Source organism: Ixodes scapularis, unplaced genomic scaffold, assembly GCF_016920785.2.
Source record: "Ixodes scapularis isolate PalLabHiFi unplaced genomic scaffold, ASM1692078v2 PGA_scaffold3__209_contigs__length_174095766, whole genome shotgun sequence".
NCBI lineage: Eukaryota > Metazoa > Arthropoda > Arachnida > Ixodida > Ixodidae > Ixodes > Ixodes scapularis.
Window position 1 is genome coordinate 36,448,367 of NW_024609868.1, and position 19,407 is coordinate 36,467,773.

General features: G+C 46.6%; 1 protein-coding gene across 1 annotated transcript in view; it reads right to left on the reverse strand.

Moving 5' to 3' along the window:
- LOC8028181 (potassium channel subfamily T member 2) overlaps positions 1-19,407 on the reverse strand; it is a 369,599-nt gene that overhangs the window by 61,732 nt on the left and 288,460 nt on the right. Inside the window, exons 4-5 of the mRNA XM_040216176.3 lie at positions 4,420-4,468; positions 3,561-3,620 (exon numbers count right to left, since the gene is read on the reverse strand). Coding sequence (XP_040072110.2) covers positions 3,561-3,620; positions 4,420-4,468 — 109 coding nt within the window. The remainder of the gene's footprint in view (positions 1-3,560; positions 3,621-4,419; positions 4,469-19,407) is intronic.

Consider the following 19,407-nt stretch of genomic DNA (forward strand, 5'->3'; position numbering starts at 1 on the left):
CTCGCTGTGTTCACACTTCTTTCTTCGTGATTCCTACGTCTGCGTTGTTTTCAGCGGTTGCCGTGCCCTCTTATCGCTGCGTAGCGATAATATAATGAGGTGGGCTCGACACCCCCTCGCGTTTCTTAAGTTGTCGGTGACTGTACATATGTTACACTGAAGCCATACAGTCGGTTTGTACCTAAATAAACTCAAATTAAAAGATTTATAAAATTAAGTATTTCTATATTTTTTTACGCGGATAGTCGGCTGGATATTGTTGGTATTGGACGCGTATTTTTTTGTTTGGATCGATAAGTCTTGTCTTTCTAGATCAGGCGTGAGCGTTTACCAAATCAATTTTACTACCGTGATTACTGCGTTTGTTAGACGGTTACCTAAGTTGTTTTATTGGATCGTTATCACTCAATCATATTGAGCAACGCTGGAAAACGGTGACAGTGTCCATTTATCCGGAAACACCGCTCTTCTAAAAGAGAAATCGATAAAGGCTTAAAATTAACCCAGGAAAATCAATAAACCGGCGACCCGGATCTTATAAGCTTGAAACGAAATCGCACCTGCCTTTCCGTAACATAGGTACTTTCAAAAGCCAATCACTCCGGTTTATACTTAGTTTGAGCTAAGTCCAGACGCAGCCGACGCTACGAGCTTATGGACCGATCGGGCAGCATCAAAAGCGCGAGTCACTGGGCCTTTTTTCCTGTTTATGATTGGTTCAGCGGTGATGGAACACGTACAGAAACACGACGAACACCATGATGGTGCGCGCTTTTAACGCCGTCTGATTGGTCCCATTAGCTGGTTGCGCCGGCCATCTTTGTCTGTTGGGTTGTGGAACGCCTTTTGAGCATGCGCTGTTGCTCTGCTGTGCGATATATTGGACGCTGCGCATACGTCCACAACTCAGTGACTCAGCATTTCTCGCCCGGATGCAAAGGTCTACATGAAAAAAAAAATGAAAAAAACGATGAGACAAAAGAAAAAAAAAGAATTAGAGTCTCTTACGTGGTACTGACCAATGATCATGACGTAAGCATGTCAAACGTCATGCCATGCCACGTCGCAGCCGCCATCTTTCGGCGAAAAGGTTTTCCTGGCTTCGTCATTCCCAGCGATGCTTTCATAAGAGAGCGGTAATTAGTTATCTAAAGCTGCGGTTCCACCGCTAAAATGTCAGAAGCGATACGGGTTTTGCAACACGTTTCTTGCTCGCATGACACTCCCGTCACATTGGTCGTACAAAACCCTGTCAGCAGACATATTCGAAGCATGAACGAAGCAAACCGGCTTCGAACATGCTTTGGGTGTGTTCTCAGGTAATTCTGTCATCGCGTCTGCAGCAAACGCCGTGTCCTGCATGTGCCATGTACACATCGCGACAGTGTTAGCGGGAACACGACATCGGCGCCTTTTCGGATTTTATTAGGACAGAATATTAGTGGACACACGATTTTACCCCTTATGTTAAAGCCCTACATGAGCTCTTTCTATAACAATGATATCTATAACAATGATATCTTTGATGACAACCTTTCGGTTCTAAGAGGAAAACACAGAAAACTGGCGATCGCTTGTTCGCGCTAACAGTGTCGCGCTCTGTACAAGTGGCGTGACCGAAACTTTGGTGCTGTGCCAATACTACCTGGAGAAAATTGAAGTCAGTGCACGAGCGATTCAACGTCATCAAAGTGAGATTGCGAGCGCAGATTTTTGACTGGACACGACTACCGCGTCGGCGTTCGGCTAGACCTCGTGTCCAGTAAACGCATCGAAGGACATCCGCGTTTCGTGCTCGGGCCCAGTAACTGAGTGGACGCCATCCGGCTATGGCTGCGTTATGAGGAGGTCAAAGAGGCTATTTACCGGCATTGATGATGCTAAAGGAGCTGTTGGCTTTGCAAGGGGGTGGGGGGGGGGGGGGGGGAGCAGATCCACGCGCATCGCTTGTAGCTTATATTCGAAACACGAACGGCGTGCATTCGGCCCCCTTTCACCTGCTTTGCATTTCGGCCGCCAGGCGGCGTCAGTTATTGCTGCATACTTGGAGACATGGTAACTCCCCAGCTGTATTTTTTTTTGTTCTTCGCGTCTTTTTTGATCGGTGGCGTCGCTTGGATTGAAGTTGCCGATACCGACTCTTGTGCTGCCCTTTTTTTTCGATCGTGGAACCCAGAACGGCTGAATTTGCGTATTTTCGGCGTATCTTTCCCGTCTCAAAAAAGCTCTATTCGACTCTTTTTCTCGTGAATACAAAGTAGAACACTGTGAAAATTGGACCCAACGATTTACATATCGATTCTTTTTCTCATCTGATCCACGTCAGAAAAACAGAATGCTTCTCCTACTCACACAGATACAAACACACACACCCATCGACTCAAACGGGCAAGCACACGCACACGGAAACACACGCACACGGATACACACAAAAGCAGGCACACGTGCAAACACACGCATAAGCACACACACACAGATATACACACGCACATACGCAAGCGTACACGCACGTACCCATACACAAGCAAGCACGCGTCCCCGCAAACACACGCACGCACGCATACACACGCGGCAAAACGTACACGCACATAGAGCGCAAGGAGAAACATAAAACACTCTCTCGCACGCTCTGTGTACACATCCGCCCGCCAACGCTTCGTCAATCGATCGTCGGCACAGGGAGCGAACTACTTTGTACCGCGGTGGGAGACCCTTTGTAGCCCTCGCTCCGACCAATATCTACCGCGCCGATCCGAAGGCCGAAGGCGCATCCTCTGTAGTGGGCGTCGCGTCTCAGCGGGAATCAGTGAAACCTGATCGCACCCAAGAAATGTTTTCATGACACACAAAAGCTTTCCTTCTTTATTTACTCTAGCTGTCGTCAGAGGCGTGTCTTCGCGCGAGAGCTGTAAGAACACTGTTTATTTCTGTGAAGGGCCGACAGCGGCGTAGCGGTATTATATACGCAACGCGCTGATCAGCGTTGCTCCCGGAAGCGGAGGCTGCGACGCTGGGATATAGGGTACCACGGCGGCGGGCCCTATCCCTCGTATTTCACGCTGTCAATAATGGGCCTCGCGTATACGCAACACGTTTGCGGAATCTCGCATCCGCAAATGGGCAATGCGTCTGGCTATGAATTATGTTTCTGTATCCGGCCTCATCGCTAACATGCGGGTGGGTTAGGTCGTTGCCATCCTGTTTGGTTTGGGAGAGAGGTCAACCAGCTGCAGCCTAAACATATCTAAACGGAAAACGTTATATACGAATCACCAAACTATGCGATGAGACTGGAGGGGTTGTTGTAAAATCATATAATGTGTAAAATAGAAAGATGCAAACATATGGTTAGTTTTTTGGTTTTTTTAAAATCAAATTTGCACAGGCGAAAAAAAAAAACACTAGTCAAGCAGTTTCTAAAGAAAAAAAAAGTTTTTACTATATATCGCCTAAGAAATAAGCGCGCATCCTAAATATTTTGGTTACGTATTCTTTTAATGCTAGAATAGATGAATGATAGTTAGGAAAGTGTCCCAAAGCTTGACAAAATCTCGACTCACCTTGTAGGTAAGATATACGACAAGGCAGGCCTCAGAAAAGCTAATAATGGCCAGGGTGGTCTGGAGAAGAAGAAATGAGAAAACAGAAATTAGCATCTTTTGTGGGAGTTTTCAAGTTTTCAGCACCATAGAAACGGGCAGTCTCCGGGTTATCGGAGCATCTTCTGCGACAAAACCCCCTGTATTCTTGCTGCAAAAACCACCAGAGCTCCTGGTTACAGCACGTGTGTTGTGGCCCTGATCAGTATCAACAATGAGTCCAATTTGCGCGATGTGTTTTCCCGTAATGTGAGTATATTAATTCAACTAGAACATTTTGTTTTTAATTCAGGAATAACAATAGCATAAATTACTACAGCAACGACTCAGCACTAAATTTTACATTAGATTTTTCACAAACACACGCTTCTACGTGTATACTGCACCGCAATGCTCTTCGAACACTTTTCTGCCTTCAGTCGGTTGAGCCAATAAAGTGGACGAGTGACATCGTGCTTTAATCACCACGAAGACACAATTGCGCAAAATGGTGGGCACCCAGACTTTTTGTCACTCAAACCGCGGGATCACTGGAGCAAGCAGCGATTGCCATTGTCAGTGAGTGAACTAACCAAAGAAGGGCAAATGAACAATGTATTGAGTGCATCGCGGTGCAGTACACAAGCCGATAGCTTCTGAGAGTTATAAAAAAGCGAAAACAAAGAAAACGTTTCACAACGCCTAGTTGCAGTTTAAAACTAGACTAATTTTTTAGCAAAAACAACAATACATTCTTGAACTCCACCCCCCCCCCCTCATAAAAAAAAAAAAAAACAGTGAAAAGACGAGTAAGTATATTGAGTGGCATCTTAATACATACCTGAATGCACCAGAGAAGGAAAGGCCTCTCAACCCAAAATATGGCTTCCCTGTGGGAAAACAAACAAATGTCCGTTGACAGGTGTTTAAATTGACAAAAAGAACAAATGCCTGCGGCGTCAGTGTCCCTCATTTGTACTGGACAATAGTTGCGAGTTTTAATAAGCACTCAAGCGGAAGAGATGAGCTATGCAGTGTGCGTATACAACAAAAAAAAGTCTAAAAAATTAGGAGAAATAAAAAAAACGCTATCAGCGTGCTATTTGAAAGTATAAAGTGCAGTACCATTTGAAACTATTAAATGCGTTAGAATTTATTGCCCTGGCGCATGCAGCCGTCTTTCGTTTGGACGGTCGTGGTTTGGTTAGGACTGGTTTGGACTGGACTGGATAGGTTTCCCGAGGCCGCAGCGCGGGGCGCCGGTTCCCGCCGTGCTTTTGCTCCGTTCTTTCACTACAGTCCGTTGCAACTCAAGAAGGTAGGGCGAGGGAAAGGAAGGCCGGGAAAGAGGAAGCAGACGGAACGCTAAAGAGAGGAGGAGGTTTCCCCCTCTCCTCGCCAGCGTTCCGTCTGCTTCCTCCTGCCCGGCCTTCCTTTCCCTCGCCGTATACCTTCTTGAGTGGCAACGGACTATGGATGGTTACGGCTACTTTCATCTTTACAAGAGGGAAAGAGTCTTCTGGTAGGCTTCCTATGACGCGTCGCGGGAGCGGGAGAGGAGGAGATTGAGCGGCCATGGCGGTGGCACCAACGTACGCCACAAAGTACAACCGAGGCGCAGCGACGACGCCGTCGGTGTGCACTCTAAAAAACGCCCGTGCGTTTAGTTTCCCGCACAACACTCGGAGAACCAATCACCGCAACTGACGGAGACAGCTCAGCAAATGACGATGCCGAAACTTATGTTTAGACCAAAAAACGCAGTCTGAGTTGTGACATTAAGCAATGCAAAACGTAACGCTTGCATTGCTTAATGCCACAACTCAGACTCCGTTTTTTTGTCTAAACATAGGTTTCGGCATCGTCGTTCGCTGAGCTGCCTCCGTAAGTTGCGGTGATTGGCTCTCCGAGGTGTTGTGCGGGAAACTAAACGCACGGGCGTTTTTTAGAGTGCACACGGACGGCGTCGTCGCTGCACCTCGGTTTTACGTTGTGGCGTACGTTGTGCCACCGCCATGGCCGCTCAATCTCCTCCTCTCCCGCTCCCGCGACGCGTCATAGGAAGCCTGCCAGAAGACCCTTTCTCTCTTGTAAAGATGAAAGCAGCCGTAACCATCCATAGTCCGTTGCAACTCAACAAGGTATACGGCAAGGGAAAGGAAGGCCGGGCAGGAGGAAGCAGACGGAACGCTGGAGAGGAGAGGGGGAAACCTCCTCCTCTCTTTAGCGTTCCGTCTGCTTCCTCTTTCCCGGCCTTCCTTTCCCTCGCCCTACCTTCTTGAGTTGCAACGGACTATAGTGAAAGAAAGGAGCAAAGGAGACAGCCAATCACTGTGAAAAAACAGAAGGGTACCAGCGAATGACTAAACCTGAAATATAATCAGAAAAAAAAAAGCGATGCGCGCAGGGTCATCAAGCATGACGTTTTCATTCTCACATTGTCACCGCGCACATTGAGAGTCGTCGTCCACTGAGATTCTTGTGCTATCTGCCGTGATCTATCTTTTCGTTCTGCAGTAAACTGAATTTACAGGCTCTCCTTAGAATGTACGGGTCTTCCCGTTTATTTCCCAGAGACTGGAGGGACTCTCAGACACGAAGGTGCTAATTGCAGCTTGACGGGGTGTGAGATCTCCGTTACAGGGCAACAGCGTCGGTACGTAACTTTATACTTTATACGAAATACAACAAAGGAGTAAGTAACAACGAAGTAGCTATCTCAAATCCTACATAACAAATACAGCAAAGGAGTATCCAATATAACAACAAAAAGGTGCCTAGTTATGTGTTATACAAAATACAAGTAGTTCAACACGTGAAGTGATCGCCAAGACCAGCATTTCAAAGTGGAAATACATCGCTATTATTATAAGTCTATTCATTTAGAATCGTCGGGAGGTTATAGAGTCTAAAAAATGCTTGCGCGTCTGCTTACCCGCAAAACACTCAAGGAGCCAATCACTGTGATCTACGAAATCAGCTCAGCGAATGATGAGGTGGAACATCTGTTTAGAGCGCTGTTGCATTACGCAGTGCAAAGGGTCATGCTTGCATTGCGTAATGCCACGGAGCATACTTAATTTTGAGGTCTAAACAGATGTTACGCCTCACCATTTGCTGAGCTGATTTTGTAGATCGCAGAGATTGGATCTTCGGGTGTTTTACGGGTAAGAAGACGCGCAGGCATTTCATGAAGTGTAATGAAGGGGTTGTAAATTATAAGTTGTACGGCTTCGGGGGAACCATCCATCTCTCCGGGTGGTAAGTACTGATAATACATTCATGGCCTTGTTAATTCGGAAATACAGTACAAGAAATCTATAAATGGTTCAGATGAAAAACGAATGGTATCAAGTTAACAATACTTATGCATGTTTTTGACGTGAAGTACTTTATAATTAGAAAATAAATGTTCTGGAGAGTAATTATACGGGACGATTGCAATATAACGCAAAACCTTTTTTTGAAGCAAAAGAGTTTGACGTAAGTATAATTTAGTAGTGGTTTTCAAAAAAAAAAAAATGACAGTATTTTAAGGGAGAGTTAAACAAGGCGTAATATATTTCCTGTTTAATATTGGTTGGTAAGAAATTGCGGCACCTGGCAATTACGCCAACTACGTGGGACAACTTTTTAGTTAAAGAATTAGTATGAAAGTTCCATGACATATCTTCAGAAAAATGCACACCTAGTGTTTTCATGTTGAGGGACAAATTAAATTTCTGTCGCTCCGAGTGTTAGGGGACAAGATATAGTTATTAACATATTTACTGGTCTGAATAAAATTGCTTTAGAAGTTAGTGTTCAATTTTTAATCCATTTACTTCTGACCAAACAGAGACTTTGTTTAACGATATATTTGCCATCCTAATAAGGATGTCAGCATCGTCACCAGTAAAAAATAAGCTGGTATCGTCCGCATGAATTATAAACTGAGTTTTATTATCTATATTAACAATGCCATTTATGTAAACAACAAATATTAAGAGTCCAAGCATACTTCCGTGCGGAACACCACAAACAATGCTCGAAAACGAAAATTGGTGACCGCCAATGTTTGCACACTTCTGGCGAATATACAAATACGGTTTTAATAGCATAAATGGTGTGCTGCGAATGCCATATTTATTCTGTTTTGCAAGCAAGGTTTTGTGATTAAGGAGGTCAAAAGCTTTACTAAGATCAATGAAAACCACCCAGTGTTAAATTTTTTCTTTCAATATTTCGCATTATATTTTTCTTGTATTAATGAAGCTGGTTCTGTAGGTTTGACACTTTGGAAACTATATTGAAAGTTCGTTAGTACAGAATGCTTTACATAAAATCCTTCGAGACGTTTAAAAATAAGTTTTTCGAGTGCCTTTGAGAAAATGGGAACAGATAATGTCACGACTGAGAAATTATGAGGCGAAAAATAACTGAAGAAACTAAACGTTTAATGAGGCGAACTTGTGCCCAAAACAAAATAGAAGTAAGTTAGCGTCGCAGGCGTCGCTGTCGGCGAAACAGCAGGATCGAGCGCTGGAGCGAGACTGACTCCGCTCGCCATGCGGATCATTCGGCGTAGAACTTTCGGTGCGTAGAACATTCGGAACTCGATGAGACGAGAGTGTTCACGAACTTATGAGAGAGAGAGAGAGAGAAAAAAAAAACTTTTAATAGACAATTAGTTTGGCTCTTCCGAGGCGAGAAGAGCCCTCATTCCAGGGCCCCTGTAGCTGTCGCTGCGGTTCGGGCCCGCGAGACCGGATTACGCTGGTCGTCCGGATCCCAGCTGGACAGCGCAGCTTCCCACTGCTCGGCGTTTGGGTTGGAAACTGGGGGGGGGGGGGGGGGGGGGGGGCAGCCTGAATCTTAGGGCATGCCCACGTGATGTGATATAATGAAGCCTTTTCGGTGCACAGGGGACATTTGTTTGTGGGGTATACTGTAGGGTAAATGGCATGTAAGAGGCTGAGGTGGGGGAAAGTATTTGTTTGTACCATGCGCCAACCTACAGCGTCCTCCCTCGTTAGAGATTTGTGCGACGGAGGAAGAATGCGGCGACTCAATCGGAGATGTTGGATGATGTCACGATAGGTAAGGGGGATCGGGATGGGGACCAGGGATGGGTCTTCCTGCAGTGGCGGAGCCCGGACAGTTAAAGCTCGGGCTGACCCGTGTGCGCGTTCGTTGCCACTCAGGGAATTATGCCCCGGCGTCCATATCAAGGATAATGTAGGGAGTTGTTCAGGGGTGTGAGTTAAAATTCGATGAGCAAAGCTTGAGAGGCGACCATTGCCGAAACTACGGCAAGCCGCCTGTGAGTCAGCAATTATTGAAAGAGATGTGAAAGCCGGGGGTGGACGTGATAGCGAGCGCTATCGCCGCTTCTTCTGCCTCGAGTGGGAGGGATGTAGGAACGGTCGCGGATGGTCATTTCCCGCATGTCTTCATCGATTACGCTGACGGCCATGGCCAGTTAACCCGGGTAACTGGCGGCGTCAGTGTATCTGACGTGGCGGGTATTTTGAAGTTTCTTCTGAAGAACGCGGGCGCGAGCCTGTCGTCTCTCTGATGGAACTCGGGGTGCATGTTTTTGGGTACTGGGGCAACAGAAATTTTGGTGCGATAAACAACAGTGAGGGGAATTGTTTACCTGTGGCCCAAGGCTTGAATCGGATAGCCCAGACGAGTTTGAACCTGCCTGCCTGCAGGTGTTAACTTGAGACGCTCGCGTTGATCTATGAGGTGTGCTTCAATGTGCTCTTCGACGGTATTGTGAATGCCGGGAGACAAGAGACGTGGTGTCGAGGTGCCGAGTGGAAAACCGAGGGCTTGTTTATAAGACCGGCGAATTAGTGCTTCGAGTTTTTCTCGTTACCGAGACTTAAGGGTCAAATAGGGGACAGAGTAGGTTACACCGCTAATGATGAGTGCCTGGATGAGACGGGTAGCGTCTTCCTCTTTCAGGCCGTGTCGTCTGTTGGTAATTCGTCCCATAATACAAAGGATTTGATTCGTGGTATGCGTGAGACGTTGAAGCGCGTGTGATCCTCCGCCGTCTTGTTGGAGAAAGAGGTCGAGAATCCTAATGCACGTCACTTGCGGAATGACTTGATTCTCGAGTGTGAGAGTAAGCTGTGGCGGGTCATAGAGAATGTTCCGGCATTTCTTTTTTACAATGAGCAGTTTTGACGTTTCAGGCGCACATTGAAGAGCACCACCACGTGCATACCGTTGAACCACGTCGGTCGCACGCTGTAAGGCATCTTGGATCTCCCCGTCAGAGCCGGAGGTGGCCCAGATTGTAATGTCATCAACGTAGAGGGAGTGATAGACGCTCTATTTCCGCGAGTTGGGCAGGGAGCTTCATCATCGCCACGTTAAACAACAGAGGCGACAGAACCGCTCCTTGTGGCGTTCCCCTGTTGGGAGTGGGGAGAGGTTGGGTCTGAAGGTCGCCAATGCCGATCGTGGCGGTGCGGTTTTGTAAAAATGCTTGAATGTAAGCAAAGGTTCGTTGAGCACAGTTTAGATCCCTGAGATTGGCAAGTATGATGTCGCGACTTGCACTGTCAAATGCCCCCTTCAGATCCAGCGTCAGGATGGCTCTAATGCTATGAGCGGAGACTTGTTGATTGATATCCTCGTGTAATTGGAGGAGGATGTCTTGCGTTCTAAGGTGCGAGCGAAAGCCGAATATTGTCGGTGGTAAGAGGTTGTTGTTCTCGATGTATGGCTGGAGCCGGTTGAGTATCACGTGCTTGAATAGCTTCCCGATACATGAAGTGAGAGAGATGGGCCTCAGGTTCTCCAATTTGGGTGGTTTGCCGGTCTTGGGGATCAGGATGATATCGGCATGTTTCCACGCTGCCGGTAATGTGCCTTCCTCCCAATGCTGATTAAAGAAATTGGTGAGGGCTTGGATGGAAGGGCCGTCTAGGTTTCGAATGATACGGTTTGTAATCTTGTCCGCACCGGGAGTGGAATTCCGGGTAAGAGCCTGGATGGCTTGATTCACTTCGGCCAAAGTGATGGGATTATTAATGTCCGCGTTGGGGTCACCACGGCATTCCATGGGGTGAGAAGTTGGATGTTGTTGCCCTATGTACTTGTCCCGCTGAGCGTCGAGAATGTCCTCTTTATGAGTTTTGTGATGATGTGCCGGCTGGTTGACTTGCTCTTGGTGGGGTCAAGCAGGGGGCGCAGCAGGGACCAGGTTTTGGCGGTGCCTAGGGTGCCCTGAAGGCTGTTGCAGAACTGTTGCCAGTTCTGTTGCATGAGGTTCACAGCGTAATGAGCGGCCTCCTCTTTGAGCCTTGCTATGCAAATCTTGAAGGTCCTGTTGTGCTTCTGCCGACGCCATCGCTTGACCAAGCTTCGTCGAGCTTCCCACAGATGGAGTAAGTGACGACTTGTCGTTCGTCGGTTAACATAATATCTTTGGCATAAGCGGAGACGTCGTCGTGTTTTAGAGTGCTCACCCATTCGTCGAGGAAATGATCTCTGAAGTGGAAGTGGTTTCTCTCTGCTTACGAAACTCGTCCCAATTAGCGAGTCGTGTCTTTTTGATGTACGAGTTCTTACGAATGAAAGGGACCGTAGTGATGAGAATGCAGTGTTCACTTCCGAGCGTTTCCTCGGTGTTGCACCATTCAGCGTCTGCGAGCCTTTTGGTCATTGTCAAGTCGGGGCACGTGTCATGTGACACACTGTGGCCCATCCTGGTAGGGCAGGCAGGGTCTGTGTGAACTGTGAGGCCCTGTTGATGGATCAGCTCCCACAATTTATTGCCTTTCACGGTTGCCTTGCCGTATTCCCAAGCTGGGTGCTCCGCGTTAAAGTCGCCGAGGACGACGACCCCGTTCTGCTTGGCTAGTTTGGAAGTCGCGGCGAGCAGGTAGGCAAAGTTCTCCTTTCGTCGAGTTGTTGGACTGTGGACATTAAGCACGAAAATACTCAGCTGACCCCTTTTTGCAGGCAGGATCTCGATAAGGTTATGATCTATGTTACTGCCATCAATTTGGTGCAGAACAATGGTAAGGGATTTGGCAGTGAGTGTGGCGACTCTACTATCGGCGGAGGTTGTATGACAGTTTTAGCCGGATTACGATGGGACAGATCCGGTTTCTCGAATTGCTATGGCATCAGGGGGGGAAGGGGGGCGCTCAGCATCCCGTGTATATTGACGAAGAGAGGCATGTTTTTGTTGTATAGCGACAATTCCATTGCCAAATGGTTAGATTGTGTGGAGTTTGTTGGGCTTGATTATTCATCATGACCGGGTGCATGAGTAGGAAGAGAGGGGGATTCTTGGTTGGACACTAGTCTTGCTTTTTTGCGGTTTGCGTGGTCGGTATCTTTAGCCGTAATGAGAGTATGAAGGTGCTGAAGGGCCTGTTTTATTTCTGGCAGCAGTTTTTGGGACTGCTGTTCGGACAGTTGCATTTGCTGCTGGATCCGAATGATTTGCTGTTGCATTTGTTGTTGTGACTGTACGAGTCTGTCTCCTAGTCCTGTTTCTATTTGCGAGGGCGTGGGGACAGCGGGTTTGGGGATTACAGCCACTTCATCGGAAGCTGACACGGGTGAGGGTGTTTTTTTCCCTGGTTGTGGTTTGGTTGCGGGTATGACCTGGGAGGGGGTATGGGGTGGCGAGGATCTTGAGGGTGTGAGGAGTGTTCGGAGTTGCCTATTCACATCTCTAGGTTGCCGACTCTCCTCTTTAAGTGGTTGATTCTCAGCCCTTAGTTCCTTTAACTGGTGTAAAATTTCGGTTAGTCTCTGACTAACATCCGGCGCGCAGGACGATTGAAAGTGGTCTGCTTCTTTTTTTTTTTTTTTTATGGGAATAGCCGCGCTGCCCAGCTCACCGTGTTGTTGTCTGGTGGTTGACGGAGTGCCGCTGGTGCCTTGTCGCATTGTGGGTTGCTTGATTGTGACCTGGAATCGGACCTTGGTCTCGAGGAAGGCCGTTGCCTCGGTCCTGTCTTTTGTGGCCCCCTGGAGGAGGAGCGTGACCGGGAGTTGACGCCAGTGTTCTTTCGTTTTTGGCGGTGGTTCGAGACATATGTTGGTGGGCGGTGAGCTAGCTTTTTAGGGCACTCCTTGGAGCCCGTAGGGTGGGCGCCTGTGCAGAGAGCACATCGGAGCGTACACTCGTGGCCTTTCGTAGGGTTGGAAACGCCACACGTCAGGCACTTAACAGTGTCCGGGTTCGGGCACACATCGGCGCGATGACCGATCTCGTGGCATATGTAGCAGTTGTGACGGGTAGGTAGATACCAACTGCATGGAAGTGCTGGGTGCTCGAAGATGACATATTTCGGAAATTGCTTGCCGGTGAAAGTAATAAGAGCTGTGGATGTTTTTTTCGGTCATTCGGGCTGAAAGAATTTCATAGCCCGGCGAGTAGAGATTGTGGATTAGTTCTTGGCCAGTGGTGCAGGGCGGGATGCCTCGCACCACGCCGCGAGCCGAGTCGTCTGGGGCGGCAATATACGGTTTCTGATGTGTCGGGCCGGGTCTTCACTCGGGGTGCTCGCGATGGCGATATTTTGTATTCTGTCCATGCGGACTTGGGATGTTGTAGAGTTTGGTCGGTCGCGGGTATGTTGCTGAGTTTTCTTTGCGATGGCGCGAGAGAGGTGGATAGTCTCGAGGTTGGCAAGATTCAAGGCTCCTCGCGGACGGGTAATAATTTTGTAATCGACTCGAGGGAGCGGAGGACGTCTTGATTGTCTAGTTAAGGCCCTCTGCGGCGTCGTCGGTTGAGAGACAGATTGTGTCCTCGGTATTTTGTGGCTCGAACTTTTTGGATCTTCGCCGGCGTATTTCTACGCAGTCGTCTCGTTCGGGTTGGTGTTCTTGGAGGGGGATGCCCGTAGCATCGCTTGCTTCCATGGCCGTTGCCATGCTTGGATTGTGAGCCGGAGGCGGCGTGGGACGAAGGTCCACGAGGATAAGCCTAGTGCAGGAGCACCGGGTAAAATGCTGCGTACCTGGTTAGGCTTAGCGTGGCGGCCGTCGCTTGGCAACTTCGAGAAGTGATATTTCCGAGGAAAATTCACTCACGCGCTGGATGATGCTGTGCACTTGTTCCTTGCGACGAACTGCGTTGATTGAGACCAGAATTATTGTTGGATTGTACCTTTTGCCGGTGATTGAGATCTCTGAAAGCGGGAGCCCGTGAATAGTACATCAGCGCCAGTTGACCCTCGTCTTCTTTTTTCCCGAGCTTATGAGAAGGCCAAGTTGAAAGAAGAACGGTTCTCTGACTGAAACTGAACCTACACTTTCCGCGCGACAGTCAAGCGCGGTAACCACTCGGTCACGCACGCGCTTGCTCGCCGACGCGCGCGGCAATATAGGTCTATAACTGCTAAACATATTTTTTCACCTCTTTTAAAGAGAACTGATTTTTTAGCTCGCTTCATATTTTTGGAAAATTAACCACATGATAAGAATATGTTAAATATATCTACTAAGCACGGTGCAATAATGTGTACTATCGCGGACAATATGAGCTGAAACAGCGCTCCGGCCGGTGGACGGCACTACCTGCGCCGTCTGTCGCCCAGGGTTGGGCAGTATCGCGATACAAATGTATCGCGATAGTATTTTAGAAATACATTTCGTATCTGTATTTCTGTATCGCGATACATTTTTTTCACCAGTATCTGTATTCCTGTATCGATATACATTTGGAATGTTCCTTTGTATCGCGATACAATCAGGATGAAATGTATTTCGTTACATTTCTTGAGAAATACTCTCCCCCCCCCCCCCCCCCCCCCAAGAAAAAAAAAGAAACAAGTTTGAACGCATTTTTTTTTTTGACTCCTAAGGGCACTGGAGTTACGGAGATGCTGGGGTATTGTTACTATGCTGACCAAGGTTCTTTTTGATTCTGCAAACTATTTTTGTATACGTCCTCTTCTCTCTTCTGAGAAGTGTTGCGTAGTCGGGGACTCGAACCAGGTGGCGTGCCAGGAGTGGAGTCGGAGCATCTTCTGTTGCAGGTCCTTAGGTAGGGATTTCTTGAGCCATTGTTTCCTGGCATCCAATGCCCGCTGCTAACCGTCTCTCTTGACTTAGCGTACACAGTACACACAGCCGGCAAGGCCGAGTCACACACAGTCTGTTGCAGCACGAGCCTGGCGGTGGTTGACTTGAAATAGTAGGAAGACTCACGCTGTGAAGTTCAACTCATATTCGAATGCGTCTGCGGCTGCGCCCGTAACATTGCACGGCTCAAGGGTACATCATCAGCCGACGTGAACGTGACCCGCTGCTCCGGTGATTCGAAACCCAGAAGGAGGCCAGAAGTGGCCTCGCTGTGCCATCCCAGACTACGTACTCCCGCGACTCGTCTCGAGACCGCTGTTTCTCGGACAGCTCGCACCTGTGCCGGCAATATCAGCTCGCAATCCATGAGGTCTCTGTTTGGATAATGCTAGGCAAAACTTGGACTGCAATCCGTGCGTCGGTGGCGGAGGGTCGGTAGAAAGGATCTTCAGAACAGGGATGCTACCGTATCGTTTTTTCAACTGTAAAACAGAAGATAAGACATGTATTCCAAGATGCTTCAGGTGGTCCACTATTCTCAAAAATTCCAAATGACACTGCATGCACCATCTTCAGCTAGGTAGCCTACAACGAAAGTACGCATTGTCCTTTCATACAGCAGCGTGGTAAAGTTTCATGTTCAAGGCCACACCTACAGATAAAGAATTCTAGTTCATTCCACCGTGACATAATGTGATCAATGTTGACAATATTCCGTCGTCAGACAAACAGGATGTCATGGAAGAGACCGCGGTCAGCAATTGTTGGAACGTTTTTTTGGGCCCATTGAAGACTCCTTGTCGTCCGAAACCACTACCTTCAAGGCAAAGTGCCAAGCCTGCAGGAAAGTAATTTAGGGATCGAAAACATCCACTTCAAACTTTAAGCTTCATCTCAGTTGACGCCTCAAAAAATTTGGAAAATGTATTGCAGTATCAGTATTTCTGTATTTGTATTTCTGCCCTCCCTAAAATGTATTCCTGTATTTGTATTTCCAAATACTTTTTGCCTCTTTTTAAAATGTATTTCCGATACGTATTGCGATACATTTTTACAGATGTATCTTAGTATCAGTATTTTAGCTACTATTTCAATGTATCCCAGTATTTGTATTTCCAAATACATTTTTGAGTATTTCTGCCCAACCCTGCTGTCGCCTTGCTCCGCACACATGGCGCACCCTGAGTCCGAGATATTTTCTCACTTGCGCTCGCTGCGCCACTCCGCTCTTCCGGCTGTCTGCAAACGAGACAGCGGGTGCGACAGCGGGCATGTGTAGTAGGGCGGTGGGGGGAACAAAAGATTACACTTGTCTGTTCCCCTTTTGGTATTGATTTACTTTACTGTATCCCGTAAAATCCCGTAGAAAAAACGCTGACTGGTGAAGAAAAAATAGTGAAGTGTCTTAAATTTTAACTGCGATTACCGTTTTTGAAGGTCATATCAAAATAGGCTGCAGGTTGTTTTTGTTTGATTACAGGTGCATTCACGAAAGGGGACATCGTAAAATACAGGCCAAAATCTGTATGCCGGATTTAGTCCGGCTCCAATGTACTTATTCTTTTTTTTCTCTCTTTCACTGATCACATATGTTCAAGAAACGGTAAGCATACAAGTTACTGAGTAGGTTTTGTAACCTTGATTAGTATGAAGAGGTATAAAAATATTATTTCTTCATTACTGGGCCCACGTGTTTGTTTCAAGCAAAACAAGTTGCTGACGAGACACCAGTTTTTTTGTTTACGAATGCCTAGTCTTAATAAGGTGGGACAAACAGTCATATATTTGTCAAGCGAAGGAGATTGAAACTTAATCGACAAAATATTTGCAGAGGACATTGTCAGACACAAAAGATCAATAGTCGGCGGTGGAAGTTCAACTGCACTATACAAGGAGATCGGGATGAAGGAGGCACCCCTCAAAAAGTATGCGTGGTTAACGGCATCAAACAGGGTGTCGCAACCGTAGCATCAAGCTTTATTCCAATCGGCAGAAGTCCAGTTCAGGGGGTCCCGAGGTGCAGTAAAACTTGCAAAATAATTTAATACCGCGTCATTCTCCCTTGAATCCCGACCACGGCTCTCATTCTGTCTGGTAAGAAATCATAGAGCGCGGCCACGAAGTCTGGCTCAGCCCCGAAGCCACTCCCATTCACCTCCCATTGCTTTCCACAATTTGTAGGCGCGAGGAGGGGACGCCGTGACATAGCTACCTTGATGCGGCTCCAAATGTTTTCGATGATATTCAGATCGGCTCCTTTTAGGGGCCAAGGCAGCTTCGTCAGGGCAGCGCTCCTCGAGGAGATACGGGCGTGACAGCGCATTTTTCACTTCAGCGCTTTCTTGAATTGAACTAAAATGCATGGTAGCTGAAGACGTGAACAGTGGGCTAGCAGACGGCCGGAAGAGCGCAGTGGCGCAGTGAGCGCAAGTGATAATTTATCTCGGCCTCAGCGTGCGCCGTGTTTCGGGAGCGATGCGACAGGCGGCGCAGGTAGTACCGTGCACAGGCCGGAGCGCTGTTTCAGCCCATATTGTCCGCGATAGTACAACGAACTTACTGGGTCTGATTTGAAATTGGTTAATATCACAGCAATTGCTATTTCGAAGTCCCTTAAAAATGTTAAATACCTCTTTCTCATCTCTAGGTTTTAGAAAGACGCTGTTGTTTATAGGACAAACAAAGCCTAAAGCGCTGTCACTGTGAGGCCCCAGCTATCGTCCTTACAAAATGCTCGTTAAAATGTTCTGCAAGTAGGGCTCCAGACGCAAGTTTGTTGCTTATTATACTTAGTTTACCTATATTTCCGCGCCCCCTGTAGTGATTCAGGGCTTCATTAATTGATTTTTAAATAATATAAGGGCATAGCCGATCGGCCTTACGAAATTTTTGATTGTATTATAATGATTTTGCTCTCTTCAGCACGGCAGTTAGTTCATTACGAAACTTCTTAAAAATGGCAAGTTTATTTTTGATTCCTAGACGTCAAAATAGACGAGTATAAACGATTCTCTTTCTGCATCATTTTAACATGCATTATAGTTAGCACTGACCACGAGATACCCAAGGTTTTCTGATTTTTGTTTTTGAAGCTGAAACTGTTACTTTGAAGAAGTATTTGTAAAAGGTTTTAGATGTTTTTGGAAATTCGGTATATGCATCATTTACATCTAAGCATGAGCATAAGAATCCCTGGGCACTTCTAATTTGCAACACCCTTTCTAAATGCAATAAAGTTAGCCCTGGAAATATTTTGAAAAATAATCAATGTTTTGTTGGCCTGGTTTGTTTGGTTTCGGTTTTTAAAAGACGCAAATATGAAATTGTGATCGCTGATATCACAGCTGATATAAGGTCATCGCAGCACTATATCAACACTATAGGAACGGTGCTGGCGCATCATTGACTTTACTTGGCATACCAAAGTGTGAAAGAGGATAAAGTGATGTGCTCTGTTCGGAAACTCAAACCGAATCTCTGCCTGTGATGGCATTTCTATTTTTGTTACCGAAGGCTGTGCTGGAATATTTGTCCCTGTCTTGACATATATATCTAATTTGTCTTTGTAATATGAGGTTTACTCTTCTCTTTGGAAAATGTCAGTCGGAATACCTGTCCTTAAGTCTGGGAATTTTTGTGATGTCAATAACTTTCGCCCTGTATCCCTTTTTTGTGTATTTTTAAAGTTTTTGAAATGGTGATTTATGAACGTCTGTATTGCTATTTTAAACGAAAAACTTTACCTGTACAACACGAGTTTCTCAAAGGCTAGATCAGTAGAAACAAACTTAACTGCTTTCCTGGGTGACAGCGGACCCGCCGTATGTAACCGCAGTCAGATGGACACAATTTACTTTGACATGACAAAGGCTTTCGATAAGGTCGACCACCAGATACTTTTGATTAAATTGAAAGAATATGGATTATGTTCATTGAATTGCGCATGGTATAGGAACTATTTCGATAGTCGACAAAACCAGGTTAGATTTTCAAACTGAGTGTCCGAACCATTTGCATCCTTATCTGGCGTACCACAATTTTCTAACCTAGAACTGCTTTTGTTTTTAATATTTGTAAACGATTTACCGCAATGTATAAAGAGTTTAAAAATGCCAATGCTCGCCGATGACTTAGGACTGTTCCGTAAGGTAGACAAAGAGAATGACTGTTGATTGGTACAAAATGATATACGCTCTATTGAAAAATGTTGCTTGATTAATAGGCTGCAACTGAACCTAAAAACGGCGCTAGTAATGTCTCTTACTACAAAGAAAGAGAGCCTAGTTTTCGACTATTCTCTTTTTTTATAACCAAATAAGGCGAGTACTTCCTTCGTGTTTTTGTAGATGCTGATTTAGATTTCCGTCTACATGTTTCGCGCATTGTTAACCAGAAACCATGCAACCTGTGCGTCATTTTGCGGCTTACGTGCAAATTTCGTAATTTCGAATGTCTTTTAAGTCTGTTTTGTGCACGTGTTAGATCGCGCCTTGAATTCTCCTCGGTGGTATGGTGCTTTGTTGCGGTGTCGCAGAGTAGTTTAATAGAAAAAGTTCAACGTAAGTTTCTGCGAATTTTGCACGATTGGCACATTGGCCGCCGTTGCTTTTACGGCTAAAATATTTTGCTGCTAGACCTCGGTCTCTTGTCGCTGCACAATCAAAGCATTGCAAGAGATACGTATTTTATGCGCCAATTTGTACGCGGCTCTGTTGACTGCGCAGTGTTGTTGACGGCGCTGAACGTTCATGTACCATCGGGATGAACTTCCAGGTGCCTA